The following is a 25,026-nucleotide window of genomic DNA, read 5'->3' as shown; positions in this document are numbered from 1 at the left end:
TTTGACTCTACACTTCTCTACACTTGAGGAAGCCAAAGGTTTCATTGCTCTCTTCCACCATAAGAAAAACTACAAAAAAGGCCATTTTTAACAATGACTGCTATTTTCAAGTCCACTATAGGCGTAGGTTTCATTTTTCTGCATACTAGCCTAGTGGGTTTATAAACCATATATTTTACAATATAGGCTCACTTAATTTGCAGCAGAAAATTAAAGAGCTTCACAGAATGACTTCTGCAACTGTAATCAAATGTTAATGCATACAAAGAACCACAAATGTGGTCTTTGTCAACATATGTAATTGGAAAAATGATCTGGTATATTTGATCTCCTACTTGTGCCAGTGGTGAAACTTTACTGTTAACAGATGAACGTCTCCTGATGTGCTAGAAAGAGTTCACCATGGATCTGCAGCAAAGTGACAGGAGCACCAAAAAAAAAAAAAAAAAAAAAAGAGGAAAAAAAAGAACAAAACCAAAGAAAACCACAAGCAGATCTTTACCACAAATGCCTGGCTGAAAAATAAATTGTAATAAATTGGGCTGCTTGGCAGCACTGCCATTTACTACTGCTTCGTGTTACTGAAGCAGTGTGTGTTGGATCACATTACACAGGTCGCCTTGCTGCTGTCTGATGAGTTTCTCTGCAGCTTTGCAGCCTGCTTGTGAGGCTCAGATGCACTGGGCATGGCCCATTCCTGTTGGCTTTGCTAAAGAGGATATAGCACAGAGAGCTTCAACACATTGCTCAGCCTTGGAAAGAAATGATCTGAAAGGCCCAAACAGTGGTCCTGGTTGAAGTCAACTGGAATTTCTCACTGATCTCAGTAGGACCAAGCACTGGCCCTCTCTATCCAATGGAGTTGTGGGGTGAGGAGTCCCAACACCTTATCCCTACTGAGTTGTGTGGCCATGCTGCAGTAGGGAATGTTTTCATGTAGATGGAACTGGGAAACCAGAAATGCTCTCAGATGCAGCTTCTAGCTGGCATGAATAGAGAGGATGAGTGAGTTATTGCCTTGGAAACGTTGGTGTGTGATGCTCTGTCTCAGTGTTTCCTAACTAGGTGATATTGTGAAGCTTGTTCTGGAGTCCAGGCAATATTCCTGCAAACAGGGTCTGAATTTACAAGAGGTGCTTGTAGAAAAGACTACATTTTTTTCTTCTGTGGCTGAACCTTGATCATATGGTGACAAAAATGAATGCATTTCTCAGCCTTTTGCTTTTCAAGATCCATCAGGATATCTTGTGTAATACCATGTGCACTACCCTCGAGATAGAGGGCACTTTCCTAGTGATCACACGCGGTGAAAGAAATGAGACCTCTTCTGTGTTGCTCTCCTGTTTTTGATAAGAGCTCCTTGGTTTATACTGCTTGTTTTATGAGTAAGCAATGTAATCTGTGCTTCGTTCATCTACTGCCCTCTGCATTGGAAAGCAACAAACAATACATCAGGGAAATCCTTCTGAAAATGAAAACGTTTTTGAATCAGGCCTGGTTCTGATCTCAGCTCTTCAGGTATCTATCCAGAATAACTCCACAGCAAACAGTGGATTTCTTTTGGATTACGGTTGGACAGGGTGATTTTGGAGGTCTTTTCCAACCTCTATGATTTACACAGGCACTGCTGAGAAAGGAATTTGCTCTGCCTTTAAAGCATACTCTCACCCAAGAGATAGTAAAGAACTGTGAAGAGATGTGGAGGTTCAATCTGATGTGGTTGATGCTCAGGTATATATTTTTTTAAAGAAGCTGGAAAACTGCAGTTCTGTTGGTCTTAGAAAAAATATATATATTCATTAGCTCAAAGCAATTAACATCTGCTTACACTTTCATTTGAAATCTAAGCAAAAGAAAGTCAATCAAAACGAATGTCTGAAATCTGTTGCGGAGCCCTGTTCACAAAATGAAAGGTGTCTGAGCAGTCTGCTACATACACGTTCAACATATTTTCCTAGAGATTAAAAATGATGCTTGTAAGTGATTAAACTGTGTAGATAACTAATGAGACGTGTGGGGGTTTATTTCTTGTAGACAAAAACATGCAGCTGTTTAAAAAAATAATAATAATACAAGAAATGTTTTGCCGTAATTCCTGCAGGTAAATGGGTATTAATAAAGTGGAAACTTCAGTTTGCTTGAGATTAAAGAAAAACAACAAAAACAACAAATGCAAGATGCACTGTTAGATGCTGAGTTGATATCAATAAATGTCTTGCATCAGCTGTCTCTAAACTTGCTGGGTTTCTGTGTTCTTCTCTGTTCTCTGCACCTGATACTCCATCATCTCATCAGCTTCTCCCCTCAACTTAAGCAGGAGCAGATCTGCAGCCCAAGGACAGCAGCGCATTCAGGTTCTGGCTGCCATTTTTATAGACAGTTCCAGAAGAGTTAAAATGGAAGAACCTCTTTTGATGGACACTTCCCGTTCAGCTGTAGGAGCAAATAATTTTGAACAGTTTTTGCCTACTTGGATCCCCTGAGGCTGATTTGGAGGCTCAGAATCCACAAGGTTCTTGTGGTTTTGGTTATTGGCTGAAGGAGATGTGAGGTAGAAAGGTTCAGGGTCACCATTTTGGAACTGGTAAAACGGGCTGTGCGTTGCAGACATCATTACAGGGTTAACCTGATGTACCATAGCTAATCTTCATGCTCCTCAGGTCAGCAGCTTGGATTATAGCACATAGCATCACTAAACAGGGAAGAAAGCAGTACCATAGCAACACAGGAGAAGAATCCCACGTTGTCTTACGGACCAGGAGTGTTTGAGAATCTCTTGCCTCAGTAGTCTGTAACGAGCTTACAACCACATTTGACCACAATGCCACAAATCCAAGTTAAACAGAGTTATATCTTCTCCTTGATAGGTAGTAAGGGTGTTTCATGCCTTTCCAAACAGTTCTTTTGTTGGCAGCTGCCCAGCTGGTAGGGCAGCACAATTGGAACTCCAGGAAATCCAAGTCTTTAAAGATCTTTCCACCCAGCCCATGGCTAATGGACACCAATGGGGAAGTCTGGGGCACGTGGTGTGAGCAAAAGTTGCTTTTCCCATCAACAGCCCCAGAACAGAAATACTCCATCACCATGGAGGAGACGCTGAAAACAAAACAAAATCTAGATGCCCTGGAGGCATTCAAGGCCAGGTTGGATGGGGCCCTGGACAGGCTGATCTATTGGTTGGCAACCCTGCCCATGGCAGGAGGATTGGAACTAGATGATCTCCAACCCAAGCCATCTGATGACAATATGTCTAGCAAGGGGGCTGACTCAAGCAGGTTTTCCTGCTAAGCTCTATCATGGGAATTTACTTTCTCAAGGCTGAGAAAGAAGCAGAATTGAAACAGAGCTGCAGGGCATGCTGTATGTGAATGGCATGAATTGAGTCAGAAGCATCTGTGTGCAAGTACTCTTACTTTTTTTTTCCAGCAAGCTCCCAGTTGCTCTCCCTGCATCTTGGTCCACAGGCTTGCAGATCTGTGCCCACTGGCACTTACACAACACCATACATAAGGCTGCTGCCTACTGGGAATCAGTTCCTGGTATGGCTGGGAGCCACTTTTTTCTGCTCCAAGAATATAGTCAGATTTATTTTTAATTTTATTCATGGAAAACACATTTTTATACACATGGGAAGTATGTTTAAAATAATAAAGGCTTGGGCAGCCAGAAGGGGTGTCTGAAGCAGAGCTTTTTATCATGGACTGCATGTTTATTCAAGTTGGTACTCTGTGACTATGGTGAATAGCTGTAATCTGATATGGGTTTTGTCTGTCTTTGATGACTGTTTTAGCATCCCTAAATATCTCCTGCCCCTTTGTTGTGCCTCATCAAGATTTGTTTAAGGAGTGCTGGGCAGGAGATTGGATAAGATCAGCTCCTGAGGTCCTTCCCCATCTGATTCACCCAATATCCCCACCTTGGCCTATGCTCTGCTGACTGGGGATGTTTGTGCTGTTTGTCTCCTGGGTGTCTGTCCTGCAGCGAAGTGCTCGAGAATCTATTTTTGTTTGGAAAGCTTTGTCATCTCTCTTCCTTCAAAGCTGTCATTTCTTGAGGCAGAAATTACATCTTCCTCTACAATGCTTCTCTGTCACTGTCATTTTGCAGTACTGTATACACAAGTGACCTTGCCTTTAGAGCTGGCTTGCAAAAGCACCATCAGGTGCAAATTTAAAAGGTGTCATGCAAACCTACATGCCACAAAGTAGGACAAAAACGTTCTCCTGCAAGCAGGAGCTTCAGGGCCTTCTGTGCCATCCTTCCTTGCAGGCTCAGGAAGCAGCAACCCTTCTTCAAGGGGCAGTGGTGAGTCTGGTAAGTGCTCACTCCCCCTTCCCTGAGATAATAACCTCCTCCTTGCACCCAGCCTCTCTGTGAGTGCAGTGCATCACCACTGGCTTTGTTTCACTGACCCCAGTGGAAGTGTATCTGCCCAACCAGACAACGTAGGGTTGAGCCAGGAAACAAATCCCTCTTTCCACAGTCTGGGAGTGTCCTTGTCCCGGTGGGATGTGTCAGTCTGAAGTCTGTGTGCCTGTCTCCTTGTTGTGAGCTCTAGGAGAAGGGGAGGGATGCGATGACAGATGTTCCATCTGACTGCAATGGGTCGCATGCTGCCATTGTTTTCTTTTTGCACCAAAGAGAGAAATGCAGTTCTTCTTGTCTGTAGGAAAACCATCTCCACAGTCAGAGCTGGAGACCTCCGTCCAGGCCTCCCTTCGGCGTGCTGATAAGGAGATCAAGACAGCTCTGAAGAAGCTCGTGGACTCAGCATCACTGCTTGTGACTCTTCCCCCCGACACGCCAGGAGGTGACCATGGAGCAGTTGGGCCTCTGCTGCTCCATGAAGTCAGCACCCAAACCCAGGCTGCTGGGGGGCAGGGTAGGTCTGCAATGAGACTGGAAGGCAGTGCATGGAGATTGATAGAGATAAAAAAAAAAAGCTGAACACAATTTCTTCCCCCCTCCCCACTCCTGCGGTTCTCTGCTTTATTGTTTTGGGCCCTAACAGGAAAGAGGACATGCAGAGACAACAAACCATGGGGCTGTGGGATGGGGTTGGGTTGGGCACAGCTTTGGGGCAGAGCTTCCCGGAAACAGGAGCTTGAAGACTGTGTCTGAAGCAGAGTTTGGTTCATCAACTGCCCAAAGTGAAGAAGGCGAGAATTTTTTCCATATATGCACTTTTAACCTGTATTTTTTTCATTTTTTTCCTCCCTTTTTCCTTTTTCCCTTTTTTTCCCCTTTTCCTTTTTTCCTTGTTTCCCTTTCGCTTTTTTCCCCCAACTTCCTATTTTCCTTGCTTGCCTTTTTTCTCCCTTTTGCAGTCACAGAAGTAATTTGGTTTTGGATGTGCCGGGGTGGGGAAGGGCTATTGACTTTCGTGTTATCTGCCGAAAGCAAGCAGGAGATTTGAAATCCCTTTACCAATTGCCAGAGAATGTACAGCATGTTGGGCACAACAAGTTCCCCTGCAGTTTCTTGGCCCTGGAGTTGAACAGACCCCTCAGCCATTTAATGCCAATGATGTGTGTCACAATGTCCTCAGGTTTCACATCTGTGTTGTTTTTAAAGCACGTGAGCAAGCTGCAGCCCTGCCGCTCTCCCTCCTGCTTCTGCCACAGCAATTTGTCCTTCTCTGTGTCAAGTCAGAGTATCTGGCCTCCACCAATGCAAACCTAAAAGGACAACATCATGCAACCCACAGCCCTCAAACTAAAGATGTGGTTTCAAAAAAAAAAAGATATTTTTGGCCTAAAGCTGTAGGAGAATAGAAGCATTTCATGAACTCAGACCAAAAATAACTGCTTAAAAATGACAGGGCTTTAATTTTAATTTTTATTTTTTCCTCCTTTTTCATGGGAAATCATGCATGCAAATAATCCTGTGGTGAAGAAGAATGACTCAAAAATCATCAGAAGTAAAATGTGAAATGGATTACATCTTTGGTCTCAACTGCAGAGATAACAGAGTAGTGGAGGAGATGGTTCTGCACTCCTTTCACTTGAGGCAACTAATTAAGTTATTAGTAGAGGCATTATTCTAACAAGATGATGACTTGACAATCATCTCGTTAATCACATTTGAGTGAAAAGAAGGCCAACATTTTGGTAACCAGAAAGCCCAAACCCATTTCCCACCCAGATGGGATCTTTGACCCAATTTCCTTCTTGTTCCTGCTGACCACCTCTCCTACTTGTGTCTGCATGTGTTTCCCTATAGAAAAACTTGTGCTGCCAGTCAGCATTGTGTCCATTCAGCCTCCCTGCTGTTGTTCAAGGCCTTTGCTTTATATGGTTGTCTCAAAAGGGCTGAATTCTCCCCTTAGCTTCAATGATTGCACTCAGCTGAGGTTAGAAAAATTCCCGACACCAGGCAGACTAGAGATGGCTTCACAGGTTTGCTCTGGTTTACAGATGTGCCCTCACAGCTGATGTGCCTAACTTACCCTATTTCTGCTATCAGACAAAGCACAAGGGCAGATTCCAGCTGAAGAACCAAGCGTACCAATGCCCAGCCTTGGTCTTTCCCAGGAGGAGACAACTAGAGGAGCTGAAAGCACTCAGGAGCGCACTGTTCCCATTTCCAGGTAAGCATACATTCTAATACACAGATTCTCCTCTGTAGGGAAGCTAGTGGCGACTTGAACTCATTCTTGTCTTCTGCACTGCACAAGAAGGATGCAAAATATTGGAGAGAAATGAACTCCACCAGGTCAAAATTCTTTTTGTATTAATTTCAAGTAGATGTTGGTTAGTCTGGTGGTTAAACACATAGTTCAATGTAATCCTATAGCTCTGCAGTTGTGTGACTGGGTCTTTTTCTCTTGGGCTTTGTGAAAGAATACGACCGGCTGCGGGGACAGGAGATTGGTACAGGAGAGAAGGGGATGTGGTCTGGGACGTGCACAGTGAAGTTTATATTGAGACCACAGAAAGAACCCGTGTGTATAAGACTGAGGAGAAGACCCCAACAAGTAAGGAGGAGCCTTGTCTCTGTTTCTCAGGTCCTGTGATTATCACTGTCTTCCCTGTGGCTTTGTTTGAAATAATTCATCTCCTTCACCAGTAACTGTTTACTAAACAAAAAGTAACAAGCATGCAGGAGCCTAAAAGTAATGCCACCATAAAGAAACTCAAATATTTCACTGATATCTCTCGATTTGAAATTAAGCCAGTGTCACACCCCGGGTCTGGAAATCCCTTAAATCCCATTAGAGTCACTGAACCTACATCAGCACAACATGAACAAAGTCATGGTCCAGCAAAGCATTGTGTCTCACCAGGTCCTCCCTATATGCAAGTGACAATAGAGGATGTGCAGGTGGATGCTGGGGAGCGTGCCAAATTTCAGGCAGTCATCGAAGGGACCCCTCCACCTACTGTTCTGTGGTTTAAGGTAAGGGCAAATGTGTTCCTGGCTGAGGATGAGGAGCACAGAAAGGGCTGCAAAACAACGCTTCTATGGGGAAAGCCTTTTTGCTCTGTCATTCTACACCTGTTACACTGAATCTTATCCGTAGATGTGTTTGGTTTTGTTTTTGTTTTTAATTAACTGCAGTTCTCTCTGGATCCGCCACACTTGAATTTTGCCTTGTGATGTTGCAGTGTCACTGGGGCTCCTTCCATCAGATCATTTTGGGTACATAAATAGGCAGGAAGGGAGGTTGGTGTCGGTCTGAGAGCCACCGGGGTGCATGCTGTCATTTTTAGGGTCAGGAATGGGATGAAGAATGTTTACTCCAATTGTCAACATGTTTTTCAGGCTCTGTATCTTTTTCATAGTTACTTGGTAAACAGAGTGCAAGGACAGTAAATAATGCAATAAAAAGTATGAGAAATCATTTATCGTTTCCCAGAATACTGTTTTCCCCCTCAAATATTGCATCATTCCTAAATCAATCTGTATTAGATTTCATCTGATATCTTCCTGCCCAGTCAGGCAGGCTTGGCATGCTGGAAAAGCCAAAGAATGAACCACATCCAGAGCTGGATCCCTCCCCAGCCCTCATTCTAATGTATAGGCTCTGAAATAGAAATGTTGTATAAGCAGAAAAACATTTAGCCATGGGTTCTTCTTCAGCAAGCATTTTGTTAGTGACTTCGGTAGATGGAAAAGTATGTATTGTAACTCTGCTCTTCTTTCTCATTTCTTGAAGAGAAGAAACATCTGTTTCCATCTTGGTTCTCCGATAACAAAAAGTGGTTCCATTCTTTCAGGGCACCACGCTGCTGACAGACAGCGTTAGGCTCCATCAAGGGAAGGCAGGAACGACTTATTTCTTAATCCTGGACAACGTTGTCTCAGAAGATGGTGGTGTTTATACCTGTGTTGCCAAAAATGCAGGAGGGGAGGTTTTGTGCAAAGCAGAGCTTGTTGTACATGAAGGTAACACCATTCTTTGAGCTGCGTGAGCTGCTTCAATAACCTCTGCAGTGTGCACTCATCTTCCTTTGGTGTCTGCCACGTGTTCCAGCTTAGCATCTGCATGATAGCAGTATGGCATTATCCTGTGTAAAGGGAAATCTTCTAATGACCTGCAAAGAGCAAATGAGTTGGGCTTCTTTGTTTCTTTTATCTCTGCTTGAGAGTATGTGATGGAGTGACACCATGGGCAGCAGAAATAAGCACGGCCATGCTGCAGTGTTCACGTTGGCAAGTTGTGTAATCCAACAGCTATACCAAACTCTGCAGAAGCTTAGAGGAGCCCTGCACATTTTCCTGCCTTTTGTTGTCCTGAAATAACTTTGTACACCATTGGCGATCTGAATATTAACCTTCATATTTTTCTTCCTTTCCAAAGCTAAGAAAGACCAAGCAGCAAAGAAAGTGGCCACCCGGAGAAAACTCCATTCCCTGTATGAGGTTAAGCAGGAGATTGGAAGGTAAATGGGTTTTCCAGCATCCAACATTTTCCAACATCCAGTTGCCCACCCGAGCTGCCAGCAGCAGGAACAAGAGGCAGAACCATGAATAAATCCAAGTGAGAGATTGCCCTGATACAGGGGTGCTGGGAACTCTGTTCTGAAGTTTCTGACAGGCTGGAGAGTGTGTGGAGCCCACAGGTCACTCCAAGTGATAAAGTGCTTGGGGGCTTTGAGGTCGCACTGAGTGACACGGCCTGTGGTGATCACAGACATGGGCTGATGGTTGGACTGGATGGCCCTAGTGGTCTTTCCAACCTTAATGATTCCATGAGTAGGTGCCCATGTATGGCTCTTGGGCAATACTAAGCTCAAAAGACCACAGCAATGCAGGCACCAGCACCGCGTTCATCCAAGGGATCTGAGAGCATCAGCCTTTGTCAGCACACATCTGGAAAAGGTTTTTCCTTCAATGGGAACTCGCTGCTTAGTTTTAGAGACAGCCAGGAGAGGGCAATAGCAGCTCACACACAGGGAAATCGGAGCTGTGTTGGAGAACGTAAGCCCTGAGCAGCAGGAGCCGTCAAGGCTGGGGCACGGAAAGGTCCTCACCTGCTGAGCAAGAGCTTTGAAGTGGGGCTGAGCCGGGTTTGTGCTCTGATTCTGCCCAGGGGCTGCTTCAGCTTTGTGAAACGAGTTGTACACAAAGGGAACGGAGTGTCTTGTGCTGCCAAATTCATCCCTCTGCGAAGCAAAACGAAGGCTCGGGCGCATCAGGAGAGGGACATTCTGTCCTCTCTGTCCCACGACAGGATCACCAGGCTGCTGGATCAGTTTGAAACGCGGAAAACCCTGATTTTGATCTTGGAGTTGTATCCTTTTCTGTGTCTCCAAGGAGGCTGGAAAGTAATGAGAGGACGTCATTGCTTAAATAGCTGTGCTAATTAGCAATTTTTAGCTTTTGCTGAGATAGCAGAACACACCCAACCATTCCCCACAGCGCTCAGTGTCCTCACTGATTTACTGTGTTCTGCTATAGTAGGAAAAGCATTGATACCTGCATGTGTGAGTGTGAATGAGCCATTAAGCACCAAAGCTCTCTTCTGGAAGGGAAGGACTCTGTTCCCAATGAGATCTCATGAATTCTGGCCTCTCTCAGTTGAGATGAGGTGGCTACAAAGTAAAAATGTCAATTTAGCTTCTGGATGCTAGAAACCTCCTAAATAACAGAACCTGAGGCTCTCCAGGCAAGCAAGGCATTCACATGAACACCACTAATAAGAGCAGAACAGCTACTTTGTAGGTGAGAAGGGAAGATGAGGTGCTGGAACTTGGGAGAAGAGACAAGGCAGCACTGCAATGTGGAGACTCAAATCCCCAAACAAGCCTTGCCCTTCTGGGGAGCAGCCACGATCTCCAGAGCCTTGAATACGTTTCAAGAACTGTGGAGATGTGGCACTGAGGGATGCGGTCAGTGGGCATGGTGGGATGGGTTGGGGTTGGACGTGGGGATCTCAGAGGTCTTTTCCAACCTGAATGATTCTAGGAGTCTGTAGCTGTGGTTCTGTTTTATCTTAACGCTGCTGTGAGATGCTCCAGTGAAGAGCTCCTCGACCGTTTATTCAAGAAGAGCGTGGTCACCGAAGCAGAGGTAACCTCCCCTTCTTATTTCAGTGTCCAAAGTCGGTGGGAACCACCTGATCCTTCAGCACAGAATAACATTCACCTGCATTTGCTATTTCCAATGTGAGAAATACACTTGAGTTAGCGATCATCTGTCTCTCCATATCTTCATTGCCTTTGTCTCCTGAGAATTGTACACACACCCAACTCCCTTTCAGTCTCCAAGGATCTGAAATGAAATGATGCTTTCTCAGATAGTTTTCCTGATTGTTATTGTCATGGTTTTTTAAATATTGGGTGCTCAAAGCTCAAAGGGTTTCACATCCCCCATCTAGAAGCCAGGTTTCCCCTATTTGTTGCTAAAAACTGATTATTCTTGGAAATGTTCAGGGGGAAATGCCAGTTAACACTTCAGTATTGAAAGGTAGAGGACTTCCAGAGTTGAAGGTGGCTGTAAATTTTCCAGCTCAATCTGTTCCTCCATCACATTAAAAGAAACAAAGAACCATTGGTGGAATCAGGGATCCTCTTTACCTAACATTAATATTCAGTGACTTAATGGCTGATTGCTACAAATCGTGTTGTTTTTTCTTTCAGGTGAAATTGTACATAAAGCAAATTTTGGAAGGAATCAATTATCTTCATGACAACAACATCCTTCATTTGGACATTAAGGTAACGTGAAGTGGCAGGTCTTGTTTCCCATAGCCTCTTGTTGGCTTAGGTATTTTCCATTCGAATTATTCTTATCTGCAACTGAAAATATTGCCTGATCTCAATAAAAGCTTCCTTACATTTTGTTTTATTTCATTTTCCAGCCTCTGAATATCCTCATGGTTTATCCCGAGAGGGAAGACCTTAAGATCTGTGACTTTGGGTTTGCTCAGAAGATCACACCCTGGGAGCCTCAGTTCAGTAAATACGGCTCTCCAGAATTCGTTGCCCCAGAAATCGTCTCTCAGTCGCCGGTGTCGAAGGCAACAGATATCTGGTAACCTTTCTAAAAAGCTTTTGCACTGAACGGCCTGAATTTGGGTCATCCGGGTTACAATAAGTGTTTCCTTAGGAGCATGTAATGATGTTACTGTGTGTACATTCACCCGACAGGGCAGTTTATTGCAGTTGCATCAAAGCATTTTGCAGTTTTTGACACAAGCTCAGTTCCTTTGGCTCTGCCAAAATGACAGTGTAGAACTATGGGGAGTCCACTGTGCAGAATCCTGTGCTGCTGAACAAACCTGGAATGTCTGCTAGGTAGCAACTGTACCAATTGCTCACACAAAGAGAGTGAATAATACCGTATGTTGGTAGAGATGGTGTGGTTAATAAAGGTGATTCCATGCAAGGAAAGGGAAGAATAAGGGAAACTGAAAGTGAACACTGAGAATCCAAAACACACTGAGGCTATTTAAAGCTCCTTTTTCTTCTATTTTGGTCAACAGTAATTGATGCTTGACAGCTGATTAATGCAAAGAAGCGTCCCAAGGAAAGCGGTCTTTAATAAAATAGGTGGTAGCTCAAAAGCGTGGCCCCAGGAGGCCCTCTAGAAAAGAAAAACAAACTCCACAGAAGTATTTTGAACCTTCTTCTTCACTCATGCTTTAAAAATGGAGGAATACTTGAGACCAGTTTTATAAAAATGCTGCAAGACAGGAAAAGAAAACAACTAAAAACCAACAAAGGGTGAAAGCAAAAGCTTTGGGGATTTATGACCTTGGAAAAGGGGCAGTGTGCTTGAGGAGGGCAAAAAGGACAGGCATCTGACATTTTTGTTCCCTCTGTCCTCAGGGCTGTTGGAGTCATCACCTACTTAAGGTAAGAACACCTGCTTGGATGCTCTTGTTTGATGCCCTTTTGTGGGTCAGAGCCTTCAGCTCCATCAAGTGTGGGCTCTGCAGGAGTGAAGCATTGAGATCTGCAGTGATTTGTTTTGTAACTCTCTTCGTTGGCTGCTCTTTCTGTGTTGCCAAAGGCCTTTCGGTCCCTGTGTAAAGCCCTGAGCACTCAAGTCTTCCTCTTGCCCATTTTAGCCACCGTAGCCATCGACCTCACCTGTCAATCAGGGATAAATAATTCAGTAGGATATTGAAAAAATGGGGTGAAAGATGCTCTGTAGTGGATGCTCTGTTGGTGAGCACTGCCCACATCCCACACACAGAGTTCCTCAGGCAATTGAAAGCCCCACGTGGATGTTTGTGCTTTGCTCATTTGAACAGCAAACACAGCTCTAAAGTCTGTCCCCTTCTATTTTATGGTGTTCAATAAACAAGCCTGACGTGCAAGTCTCCATTTGCTGGGGAAAATGACAGAGGAACACTTCTGAACATCCAGAAAGGAGAAATTTCGTGGGCCGCTCCTGATTTTGTTCATCTGAGTGAAGATGCAAAAGATTTTATCAAGCGGATCCTGCAGCAGCAGCCCAAGTAAGTGCCTTCCAGTGCTTCCTAAAGGCAGCCCACAGAGATGCCGTGATCTCAGGATCTGTGGTGAGCCTCAAAGCAGCCAGGAGGGTTGTTCCTGCTCAAGGGAAGGAAACCTGGGGCTGAACGCTGCTTTCTGCATGGCTTCTCAGCTCCAAAACATCAGTGAAAGACTAAACAGAAATGTGTCTGCACAGGGTGGGCACCTTCAGGAGCATCTCCTGGCTGCTGTTTGAAGTGATTTGCTAACATGGTGTTCTTTTCTCTGATCAGGGACAGGCCTGGTGCTTTGGACTGCCTTTCCCACAGGTGGTTCATGGTAAGTTGGTCCTGGTTCCTTACTACAGTCAATCATTATTTTTTTTGATTGGAGGAGACTCTTAGAGCAACTCTTAAGGCTATTTGAGAACTGTTTGCTGCTTTATTCCTTCCCTTGGTCTCCCACTTTCTGTCCTACACAGAAGTGCTGGTTTGGCTCTCCAGAAAGAGGAGGCACATTGGTGCTGATTGTCAGGATATCCTCCCTTTCCAAAGATTACTACCAACATGAGTAAATACAGCATCTCCATATAGAGAAGAAGCTGTGGCTTTGCAGAAGGAGGTTATGTTTTACATCCCAGTGGCTTAAATCCCTACAGGCAAAGAGTTAAATGGTGTTTTTTTTTTTCATGGGAGCTTTGTAACATGCACTGCACGAGGCTTGCTCTTATAATTGAAAAGCTGATGTTGCCTACAATAAAGGGTTTGTGGAATTTGATCTGTTATTTCTCAAATAAAGCAATTGTGGAAGACGTCACTCCTTTAAAAATTGATAGTAATAATAATCAGGAAATGCAGTCAGGATTTTTCATCCACTGATTTTCCTCTCATTCCACCTGGCAGCACAATCTTCCCCTCGAAGCAGCTCATTTCATTAATACCAAGCAGCTCAAATTCATTGTGGCTCGGAGCAAGTGGCAGGTGAGTTGGCCCTAAGGTATGTGGGTTCTTTTTAGATAATTATTTGTAATTACATTAGCATCTTTAAAGTCTGTTGGGCTAAGGCAGAGAGCACAGCAAAGATCTCAGCATGGCTACGAATAGGGAATAAGCCAAGAAGCCAATGAATGTGGCAGAAATAAACCACCTGGGCTTTATTATCATCCTGGGTTGTGTGCAGGGCTCTTCCTCCAGGCACTGAAACAAAGATTAAGGCACTTGTCGTTAGGTGGGTAGATGTGAGGAGGTGTCAGCATTCCTGCTCAAAGCAGAGAGAGCAGTGGAGTCAGAAGAAATGTGGTCTTTTACTTTGTTGTTTTTTTTGAGTATTTCTATGGCATATATGGACTGTGCCCCTTACACTCCAGATGTGTAAGAGTAGCACAGCATGGAACAGAATAGGACAGACCATAATAGATAGTTTAATTGGAAGGGACCTACAAAAATTACCAAGTCCAACTGCCTGACTGCTTCAGGGCTAACCAAAAGCCAAAGCATTATTTGAGGGCATTGTCCAAATGCCTCTTGAATACTGACAGGCATGGGGCATCAAATGTCACTCTGGGAAGCCTGTTCCAGTTTCACCACCCTCATGGTAAAGAAATTTCTCCCACTATCCTGTCTGAACCTCCTGTGGCGTGGCTTTATGCTGTTCCCACGTATCCTTTCTTTGGATATCACAGAGAAGAGAGCACCTCCCATTATGTAGACCAGTACCAGTAATGTAGGACTTGGAAATTAAAAGTCCTAAAAAGCAAACAAGGAGGAAATGACCTCCCCAGTGCAGGTGCCCGTACGATACGTGGTTGTGCTTAAGTTGGTTCCCCTCAGCTGTCTTTGCAAATAGTGAACTGCAAAGAGACATGTGCCAACAAGTCTCCTCTTGTAGCTGTCTAAAATAGTCAGATCGATTGCCTGCTGAGGATGCCATAAATGAAGGCCAGCTGCTCAACTTCAGCTGCTTCGACTGCCGTGTCTGACATGGCTGAAGTTGGAGCGGATGATTCCCTCTGCCTGCAATATGGTGGGGCTTCCATTGGCCCAAGCCACTGCAGGTCATACCACAGTCAGTGGATTTAAGGCCATTTACTTCAGCAAGGCCTTTATCTAATGTGTTCAGTTAAAAAAAAACTTTTTCCATCTGCTTTGAATGCTTAGATTGTCTTTATAAGCCCCAGGCTTTGTCCTGCTTCTCTGTTCATAGGAAGTGTGCCCTGAAGCCAATATAGTTTTATTGCTGTGAATGAGAGAATAGGGATGCTCAGAGAACAACTGAGACCTAAATGGATGGTATCTACTAAAGAGTGGCAACATGCTGTTGAAGTATTCTGAGTGGTCCTGAGTGCAGAAAATCATTTCTGTATTTTTGCTTTGCCATTCTCCTCCCACGTTTCCATCTGATTGCACCGCGTTTTGTTTCGGTTTGCAGCGGTCTCTGATGTGCTATAAATCCATACTGGTGATGCGATCCATCCCAGAAATCCTGGAAAGGACTCATGACAACACCTCCCTGGCCATCTCCAGGCACCTGATTGAGGAGAGCACTTCCTCCAGCACCAGCGGCTCGTCTTCAGACAACGAGAACTCACACTTCCCCAAGAAGAGGCATTTTGGCTCTACACCCGAACTACACCTGTCCATATTCGATGCACCAAGCAGCCAGGAGCCTCCAAGGCACGTGAGAGAAGAGAAGCACTCCAAATTCTCAATCCCTCCAGTGAAACCCATGAGGAGGAAGTATGCTGCAATGAAAAGTGAAGCGGGGGACAAATCATCCATGGAAAGCCAAGAGCTTGGGGCGGGTATTTTAGAAGAGAGAAAGGAAGGGCTTCATCCCAGAGAGGAGACGACCCAAAGGAGTCATGTAGCTGAGCCTTCATCTGGGAAGACTTCTGCAGAAAGCCCATCAGATCTCAAACAGAAACCAGACGTAGTTTTAGCTGAAATGGACAAAATTGAAAAGGCCGGGGATGGGACAGAAAAGCCACCTGTGTGTGTTCCTAGACAGAGTGTCATTAAAAGCACTTTCTATAGCCAAGCAGCCGAGCTCCCTGCGAGGGCACCTTCTTCTCCAGGCAGGGAGCTCAGGAGGCACCTGGACAGGGCCAGGAGGACCTTTCGGAAAGCTGGATATTCCAAAGTGCCCCTCAGTGGTCTCCGTGAACCCCTTCTGGAACAGTTTGAACTGGAAGAAGAAGAGAGCAAGGATGGAGATGAGCACAGGGAGAGTCTGCTTGGTTCCCTGACCAAATCAGCTTCATTTGATACTGCGAGGAAACCCCCACATCCTGCCATTGCTGGCTCCAGCCGAAGCCGTTCCCTGGATGACTACAGGCTGAGAGCCTCCAGATCCGTGAGGGAACAAGATATTTTGGAAGAAGACTACGATGTCGCTGCACAGGAAAGTTGCCCTGAAGGCAGTGAGCACTGTGATGTTTCTGCAAAGCCAGGCAAGGGAGGCGCTGCGGGCACCTCAGGAGACATTAGGACAGCCAGCAAGGACTGCTCAGAAGAGCAGCTCTCCCCTTCCACCCACTGTGAGGGCAATGGGTGCCCATCTGTTTCTGTGCAACAGCTAGAGAGACTTCCAGTGTCACCTCATGGAAGCGAGAATAGGAAGCATTTGCTGAAGAAGTCAAAAGCTACTTATATTGACGAGGAAGATTTGGAAGGCAAAAGCCCCGTTCTGTCTGCCCCGCACTCAGACCTAGCTGTGCCACCAGCTCAAAAACATGGAACCCCGAAGGCTAAATCTATTCCTGCGGCTTCTGACATGGCTGTGCAAGAGGGTGAACAGGCCACTTCGGCTCCGCTGCAGTCAGAGACCACCTCCAGCTCTGCTCCTGAAGAGTGCCCCCCCCCCCAGGATTCTGCCCACAGCCATCCTGACCTACAAGGGGAAGGCTTCCTCATCAAAAGGACAGCCCCAGCCGCCCCTTGGATGGAGAAAAGGAGGAAACAGTCCCCCGAGAAGCCTTCTGCTCCCAGTGCTTCCAAGTCTGATCTCACCGAGAGTAAAAGCTCTGCTGCTTTAACAGGCCTGCAGACAGAAATCGGTTCTTTTCCAGTACATAAAGACAGAATGCAGCAACTTTCTGATGAAAGCATTCTGGCACCTACTGCCTTGGAGGGCAAACAGCCAGGTATCCTACCTGTTCCACAGAGAGCTGATAAAGATGCTCACCAGAAGCTGAAGACCTCTAAAGAAGTGATGCCTACTGTCCTGGGGGATGAAGGACCAGCTGTTGCAGGGATCGCCTCGCTGGCAGCCCATGATGGTGAAAGTCAAGCCCACAAGAAGGCTTCTCCTCATGCAGACACATCAGCCATCCCAAAGGGGGAGCATCCAGTTGTTCCCAAAGTCCCACCACCAAAACCAGTGCGAACTTCCATCTCTGGTGGAGCTCAGCACACTGAATGGCCAGCTCACAGCAAGGAGAGGCTTGCTGCTCTGAGGAGTGAAGGTCCATCTGTCACAGAGGTTGCTCCCAGTTTGGTCCATGAAGCTGAAATCCAGGCAGCTGTACCCCAAAAGGCTCCTCAAGGCAGTGGCACAGTGCCTGCTGCTCTGGAGGCCAGACACCCATCTGTAACTGCTTCATCCCAAAAACCACATCTGCCTTCAGTCTATGAGAGAGAAAGGCAAGAGCACCCCAAGGCAGCATTTCCCAGCAAGGCGAGATCCATCGTCACAAGCGGAAGCCCAGAGGCTGGACAGGCCTCCTCTGCTCCGTTCCCTGAGAGTGGAAGTGAGGTGTTGGAGGAGCACAAGGCTGCTTATCCTAGTGGGAAAGTTTCTTCTGCTCAGCAGGGTGTTCACCCGAGTATCTTAGCTGCTCCACCAGCACAAGTTCAGTCTCTAGCTTCAGTCTATCAGCTGGAATATGAGGAACAGCTGATGGATTATGGTGAGGACAGAGATACTGCCTTGGGAAGTGGAAGCCATGATGCTGGACAATCTGTGCCACCATCGCTCTGCAGGGCTGGAAGTCAGGACCTGTCACAGCACAGGTCTTCTTTTTACAGTGACGAGGAGTCTGCTGCCCTGGAAGGTTTGGTGGACGAGATGGTTTCCCTCTCTGAAGAGATGAACGTGTGGGCAGAGTCGGTTGCTGGCCAGGAGGAGTGCAGAAAGCAGATCTCTGCCCCGGATACATTCTACAAAGGCCCAGATGGCCAAGCACCTACAGACATCTCCTACCATTCACTACAAGGAGGTAAAATAGGAGAACTCTCTGAGCTGGAAGATCTTGCTGAATCCTATTTTGCGCTGAGTGAGAAGCCAGCAGTACTGCAAGGGCAGGAATGTGAACACCTGGAGGACTCAGCACTCGAGAGCCCCAGTTGCAGCCAAGAGAGCATTCCCCCAGCACACAGCTCAGCTGTTGGGAAAGCCCCCAGCCAAGCACCAGTGAGCAAAGGCACTGGTAGGCACCCAGAAGTTTCTTTGGTGAAAATCAAAGACCTGTCGGATGAAACCCCGTGTCTCAGCAGCGGAACTCCCAAACTTGACATCTCGGAGGTGGAGCCTGCCTATTTGAATTTCTCAGACTTGTATGACATTGTCTATTTTCCATTTGAATTTATGAATTTTAGGAAGCCTCAGCCCAAACCGACGGGCAGACGGTTCATACCTTTAAGTGAAAGGGCAAGGTCACCTCCCGGGGGACATCTGCATAAGGATAAGAGGCTGTGCATCAGAGAAGAGGTGGAAGAAAAGAAAGGGAGGAACCATTTGGAAATAACTGAGGATTCAAAGGGGGGGAACCTGTTAGCTACAGGAAAAGTGGCAGAGAGTCATAGGGAAATGTATGGCCCCCAGAAGGACTCGAGTGGTAAGCAGAAAAGCTCCTTCTACAGCAAGCCAGGGCTCTTTAAACCTTATGGAAGGTCTCATTCAGCGGAGCGGTCAGTGGAGCAGAGCCTGAAGAAGAAAGTCAAAGCTTCTGTTGCCCATATTTCAAGAATCCTAAAAGGAAAGATATCTCCAGAGCCAGAGTCAGAGGAAGGTAAGTATTTCACTCTGTGCCTTCATAGGTTCACCACTTTAACTGCTACAACTGCCCCTTTGTCCCCAGTGTGTCTGAGGCTGTGGTTAGACAGCCATTGCAAAACTGTCCTCCTTGCAGCATCAGCTGGGCTAACCTGCTGATGGCAGCAGCTAAAATTCCCCTGCCCGAGTTTTCATGAAAACATATTGGGGCTGAATGACGCTTCACTCCCTGCAGCATCTTCTGCAGTTATCAGCTGAGCGTGACAAATTCTAAAGACTGGGCAAAGTTGGTGAACTCACTCTGGCTTCCTGCCTTGATGATACATAAGTCTGGACAGCAGAACCTGTCACAGAATCACAGAATGGCCAGGGTTGGAAGGGACCTCAAGGATCATGAATCTCCAACCCCCCTGCCACATGCAGGGCCACCAACCTCCCCATTTAACACTAGACCAGGCTGCCCAGAGCCCCATCCAACCTGGCCTCCAACACCTCCAAGGACGGGGCATCACAGCCTCTCTGGGCAGCTGTTCCAGCACCTCACCACTCTCACAGCACACAACTTCCCCCTGACATCCAACCTCAACCTGCCCTCCCTCAACTCAAAACCATTTCCCCTTGTCCTGCAGTTGTCAACCTTTTCCAAGAGCTGACTCCCCTCCTGTCTGCAGGCTCCCTTCAGGCACTGCAGGCTGCAATGAGGTCACCCCGCAGCTTCTCTTCTCCAGGCTGAACAAGCCCAGCTCCCTCAGCCTGTCTTCAGGTGCTCCAGCCCCCTGATCATCTTTGTTGCTCTCCTCTGGACCCTCTCCAAACAGCTCCCTGTCTTTCTTATACTGGGGACTCCACACTTGGATGCAGCACTCCAGATGGGGCCTCACAAGAGCAGAGTAGAGGGGGACAATCACCTCCCTGTCCCTGCTGGCCACTCCTCTTTTGTTGGAGCCCAGGATATCATTTGCTTTCCGAGCTGCAAGGGCACCTTGCTGGCTCGTGTTAAGACCTGTCCTCATGTTAAACCCGTCTTTATATCTCCACCCTTCCCAACTAAGCCATATTCAATCAAGTACCATTTTCCTCATACTACTTGTCACAGCCTTTCATGTTGACTGAAGGCTCGTTGATAAGGACTCCTCTCCCTGCTGAGCTGTGTGTGTGTGAATGGCTCAACTGCCTGCTGTGAATGATAAGGAGCGATGGCCTTGAATGACTTCTCATCCTTTCTTTGAAACAGAGTTTGGTGAGCTGGGAAGTGAGGCAGCAGAAAAAGAGCCCTTAGCAGGAGCTGAAGGATCTCTGAAGTGGAAATCAGGACTTCCTTCGTTCAAATTACCAAGCCTCATGCCAAAAGAGAAAGGTATTGCTGGTGCATAAGCAGTGTGGTGTGCATGGAACTCAACACAGCCTCATTGCCTGCGTGCCGTGAACGCCTCTGAAAAGCCACGGTCAGAGGAATGCCAGGGCATGAACAAAATGTTTACTCTGATTTAAAATGTTTTACAGTCTTCTTCTCACACTCATTCACCACGTAGCACTCCTGGCCGTTCTGCATCAACGTTTGTCTCTTCTTGGCAGCACCTTCATTTGTTGAGGAGCTCCTGGACCAGGCAGCTGCTGCAGGACAGTGCGTGACGCTGTCGTGCCGGACGACCCCGCACTCCTCCCTGCACATCCGCTGGTTCAGAGGTGAGCTTGCAGCCCTCCGCAGGTCCCTCCAGGACAGGGGTGGCTTAGGCACCTCTACATTGCCAAGGTACTTATTTCTCATGTATTCCACCTTGCAGATGGGATGCCAGTCCACAGCAGCAGTCGGATCCTCATCTCGTCCACACTCAAGCACTTCCAGCTGTTAACTATTCTCTCTGTCAGTGCTGAGGATTTTGGCATTTACACCTGTGTGGCCACCAGCTCCCTGGGCTCAGCATCCACCTCCTGTGTTGTAAGGAAAGCAGGTAACAAAAGGATCTACATTTTTATACTGCAAGCGCTGATTTTGAAGCATAGAATCATAGAATGGCCTGGGTTGAAAATGATCTCAAAGATTGTCTAGCTGCAATACCCTGCTGTGTGCAGGTCGCCAACCAGCAGCCCAGGCTGCCCACATCCAGCCTGGCCTTGAATGCCTGTAGGGATCCACAGCCTCCTTGGGCAACCTGTGCCAGTGCCTCACCATCCTCTGGGGGAAAAACTTCCTCCTCATATCCAACCTAAACCTCCCCTGTCTCAGTAAAAACCACTCCCCCTTGAAATCGAAGGCAGACCCAAGTGGAGGGATGGCAGTTCTTCTGCCACCAAGAAAATGTGACCTGTAAAGCATCTGCAAGGTGAGATTCCTGCAGAAATATTCAGGGGAAAGTTTCTCCCTTGCCTGCTGTAGTCCACAACCCTTGCTAGCTGGTAGCGTGGCACATTTTGCAGTTCTGATTTGCAGAATCATGGAATGGTTGGGTTGGAAGGGACCTCAAAGCCCATTCAGCCATGGGCTGGGTGACCCCACCAGGTCAGGCTGCCCAGGACCCCTTGGGCACCTCCAGGGATGGGGCACCCACAGCTCCTCACTCCCTCTTCTACATTCTTTAACTTTTCTCCTGGGTTCAGAACTCAGCCAGTAAACACAGACATAACATCAGACTTCAAAACCTGAATATTTATTTTAAACAAGGCACAGTTAAATTTTTGTTCCATGAGGAATGGTCACATCCATAAATACAGACGCGTATACATTTGAAGTTGAATATCTGCAACACAGAAAAGCTGTTCCTGTGCATAACAAAGCTAACAGTCACTGATTTTTGCCTTGTTTCAATAGAAGTTCCTCCCAGCCCTGCACCCCCTGACGTTGTGGAGGTCTATGAGGATGGAGCACAAGTGGTCTGGAAACCTGTGGAAACCAACACTTGTGTCCGTTACACTGTCCAGTGCAAGAGTAAAGGTAACTGTGGAATATCCCAAGCTGGAAGAGATCCCTAAAGAATCATCCAGCTCCTACAGCAGGGCTCTGCCTTCACACCTAGCAGAGAACATCCCAATTTATACGACCTCTCCATATATATATATATATGGATATATTAATTTTATTCAGAAACTGCCTCACTTGACCTCCCTCGTTTGTGGATGGAAGTGAAATAATTGTGCACTAATAATGCCCAGCCCAGTGGTTATCAGATAATACCATCATATACCTAGGCTTTCTCTGTATGGAGAAAGATGGCCATCAAAAAGGCAGTTCTCCCCATGCCAAACAGCCACGCTTTCTTTTTCTATCAGTTAAATTCATGGTGAAGAGCCATGACAGAAGTTTGGTAAACCTGCATGCCATCCCTTCGAGGTTCTCTTCCAAGGTTTGATCCAGAGCACAGTGAAGTCAGTGGATGTTTTCTTGTTTAATTCCATGAACTCTGAGTCAGTTCCCTCTCTGTCTCTCTTGGGATTGGTTCTGCTGCTCTTGTGAATACTGTGACTGACATCATCTCTACTGCAGTCATGTAAACATAAACCTTTGGACTGAGCTGCTCCATGTACCTTCTTTTAACTCTCCCAATATACATGCACTTCATTCTGGATAACACAAACACAGCTTTTTATTCTGGAGCTGATAACATTTTTCCTGTACTGCAGCTTTCTTTGTTGTTTAATCCTTTTGACACAACTGCAGGCAATGCTCCAGGGAGGATGTAAGATGCAAGTTGTTCCAGATGGGAGGAAAAATGGGAAACTGCATCTACTACGTACAGTCACATTCGGTGTGTTTGGCAGGGACGTGTGAAATCCTACTTTCTGAACACAGGAGGATTAAGATAAGCAGAAAAAATAATCCTTGCCTCATTCAGTATTTGACAGTAGGCCTTTGCATGCTGCTTCTGCAGATGCTTCTCTGATTCTAAGCTGTATCTCCTCCTTCGTACATGCACACACATCTTACTCCAACCAGAACCCTGCAAAGTCATTGATACCTTTATATTAAGAGATTACTGCCTGTGCAAAATTTGAGGGTGTCTGTCAGTGTGTAGTTGAATGCAAGGATGGGTTTAATCTTGGACAGTTTCAGTAGCAATGACAAAGTGGGACACAGCATCACATGAAACGTTTGCTGCTGATCTTCTATTTCACACCTCAGTCCCAAGACAAACCTACAGTTTCATTTCCCTGAGACACCTCCCATACGTTATAAAAGCAGAGGGAATTTGGCCTCAGTTTCAAGTATTGGGTTGGTTTGAAGGGTGTTTATGAATGGCTGTGCTCTGAAATCCCGCCCTCCTGCTTTCAGTTTCAAGACAGGACCAAAGGGATAAAGCAGATAAAGCCAGGGTTTTCTTTAAGCTTTTCAGAGTTCAGAGCTCTTGAGGTCTATTTACAGTGGGGATTGGTGGCATGAAGTTTCACCATTCCTTTGAAGCAGCGCTGCCACACCTTGGACTGATCAAACAGAAAAGCGCTGACTTTGGAAGAGGTTTGGTCACATTGACAGCTGGTTGCACCACACACAAAAGCAGCCCATATCAGATCAGTTTTACCTTCACTTAAAGATTCCATCGCTTTTCCATACTGCCAGCACTGTGAGTTAAATTGGAAAAGAAGAAAGAGGAAAGCAAAAACCAACAACCAACCATCGAACCGACCAACAACAAAAACAGACTTGACGTCTGAAGTGAGTCCTAATCTCTTTCTTCTGCCTTTCCTTGGCTCAGATGGGGAGTGGAAAACTCTTGCTGCTGACATCGCTGACTGCTGCTACTATGCCAGAAATCTCTCCAGAGATGTTACCTACTGCTTCAGGATAGCCTGCACCAGCAAGGCAGGAATGGGCCCTTACAGCAGCCCATCTGCCGCAGTGAAAATCAGCGGGAAGGATCAATTGGGTAAGAGCACTGGGAGAGCGCTGTATTCCTCTGGCATCTAAATAGTTGCACTCTTTGTTTCTTCCCTGAATACTCTGTAATATTCTCTTGCTTTTTGAAAGATCCACATTCACATGAAAAAGATATCCTTACAGCAGAAGGTTTTCTTTCAAGGAGCGGAAGGATGGACCAACTGGAATTTCCTCCCAGTGGGGAAGAGTTCTCTGTAAAAATCCGTTCACAGAGATATTTTTAACCCATTCTAAACCATCTGCTTTCCTTTGGCCTGGGATTCATTAGCAAACATACTTTGCAGTCATTCCACCCAGGGCCCATAGCATCAGATCCCTTCATCTGAACGTGTCCAGCATTCCCAAGCAGACACTTCAATGTGCCTGGGCTCGCTGACATCAAGATGTGTTTCACAGAATCACAGAAACACCAAGATTGGAAAAGACCTACAAGATCTTCCAGCCCAACCATCCACCCATCACCAAAAGCTCCCACTAAACCATGTCCCTCAACACAACGTCCAAACGTTCCTTGAACACCTCCGGGGTCGGTGACTCCACCACCTCCCTGGGCATCCATTCCAGTGCCTGACCACTCTTTCAGAGTAGTATTTCCTAACATTTCTCATCCTAGACACATCCTAGACTAAGACACATAGCAGTGTCTTAGTGTACTCTGATGATTTGCTTTGCTGTTTGATATTGTACTCACAGAATCACAGAGGTCTTTCCCAGCCTTAATGACTCTGAGATCATTAAGTCCAACTGTAAACCCATCACCACGTGCAACCTACACAAGTCTGGAGGGGTTCCACCAGGGAATTGCTGGGTGTCCATTCCAGAATCTGCTGCATTCACATCGAACTTTGTGCTGCAAACAGGAGCCAACATGCAGACTTCCATGCAGAAAGCCCCACCGTCACCTTTATTTCTCCATAGGTAGTGGAGAGCAGCTCAGAGAAGCTCTGGTTTCCACACAGAGTTGTTTTCCCATGTAATCTTTGCTGCTTTTTCTCTGCAGAATTCCCTGCTGCAATGCAGAATTTCCCAACAGCGGAGGAAGAGAGTGAAATAATTGCACCACCCGAACCTTTCCCAACCTACCAGACCTACGCCTTCCAAACAGAGATCAAAAGGTAGGGAATCCAGCTGAGCACTCAACCAGCCAGCAGGAAGTGCTGCACGTGCTGCAGTTTGAAGTGACTGCACAGTTTAGTGACACGGGAGGACGTGCAAAGTGTGACAGTTGCTGCAGTAACTCAACATAGGGGAGGGATGAAAAACACAGCATGGGATCCA

The 25,026-nt window shown here is 46.3% G+C and overlaps 1 protein-coding gene and 1 long non-coding RNA gene across 2 annotated transcripts in view; one reads left to right on the top strand and one right to left on the bottom strand.

Annotated features, from left to right (window-relative positions):
- OBSCN (obscurin, cytoskeletal calmodulin and titin-interacting RhoGEF) overlaps nt 1–25,026 on the top strand; it is a 170,512-nt gene that overhangs the window by 140,621 nt on the left and 4,865 nt on the right. Inside the window, exons 96-116 of the mRNA XM_052695150.1 lie at nt 4,670–4,882; nt 6,466–6,589; nt 6,843–6,976; nt 7,286–7,398; nt 8,220–8,388; nt 8,804–8,885; nt 9,536–9,736; nt 10,455–10,515; nt 11,085–11,162; nt 11,306–11,478; nt 12,276–12,302; nt 12,758–12,910; nt 13,181–13,226; nt 13,790–13,867; nt 15,315–18,894; nt 20,113–20,235; nt 20,454–20,564; nt 20,663–20,830; nt 21,688–21,810; nt 23,567–23,737; nt 24,749–24,863. Of these exons, the coding sequence (XP_052551110.1) occupies nt 4,670–4,882; nt 6,466–6,589; nt 6,843–6,976; nt 7,286–7,398; nt 8,220–8,388; nt 8,804–8,885; nt 9,536–9,736; nt 10,455–10,515; nt 11,085–11,162; nt 11,306–11,478; nt 12,276–12,302; nt 12,758–12,910; nt 13,181–13,226; nt 13,790–13,867; nt 15,315–18,894; nt 20,113–20,235; nt 20,454–20,564; nt 20,663–20,830; nt 21,688–21,810; nt 23,567–23,737; nt 24,749–24,863 (6,043 nt within the window). The remainder of the gene's footprint in view (nt 1–4,669; nt 4,883–6,465; nt 6,590–6,842; nt 6,977–7,285; nt 7,399–8,219; nt 8,389–8,803; nt 8,886–9,535; nt 9,737–10,454; nt 10,516–11,084; nt 11,163–11,305; nt 11,479–12,275; nt 12,303–12,757; nt 12,911–13,180; nt 13,227–13,789; nt 13,868–15,314; nt 18,895–20,112; nt 20,236–20,453; nt 20,565–20,662; nt 20,831–21,687; nt 21,811–23,566; nt 23,738–24,748; nt 24,864–25,026) is intronic.
- LOC128086462 (uncharacterized) lies at nt 11,895–24,753 on the bottom strand. Its single transcript, XR_008209372.1, has 2 exons — nt 24,440–24,753; nt 11,895–12,539 (listed from the first exon to the last, which is right to left on the bottom strand). It is a non-coding gene; the product is annotated as an uncharacterized LOC128086462 (long non-coding RNA).

Source organism: Tympanuchus pallidicinctus, unplaced genomic scaffold, assembly GCF_026119805.1.
Source record: "Tympanuchus pallidicinctus isolate F22 unplaced genomic scaffold, pur_lepc_1.0 scaffold3, whole genome shotgun sequence".
In the NCBI taxonomy this organism is placed as follows: Eukaryota; Metazoa; Chordata; class Aves; order Galliformes; family Phasianidae; genus Tympanuchus; species Tympanuchus pallidicinctus.
This window is presented reverse-complemented; position numbering and strand designations above follow the sequence as displayed.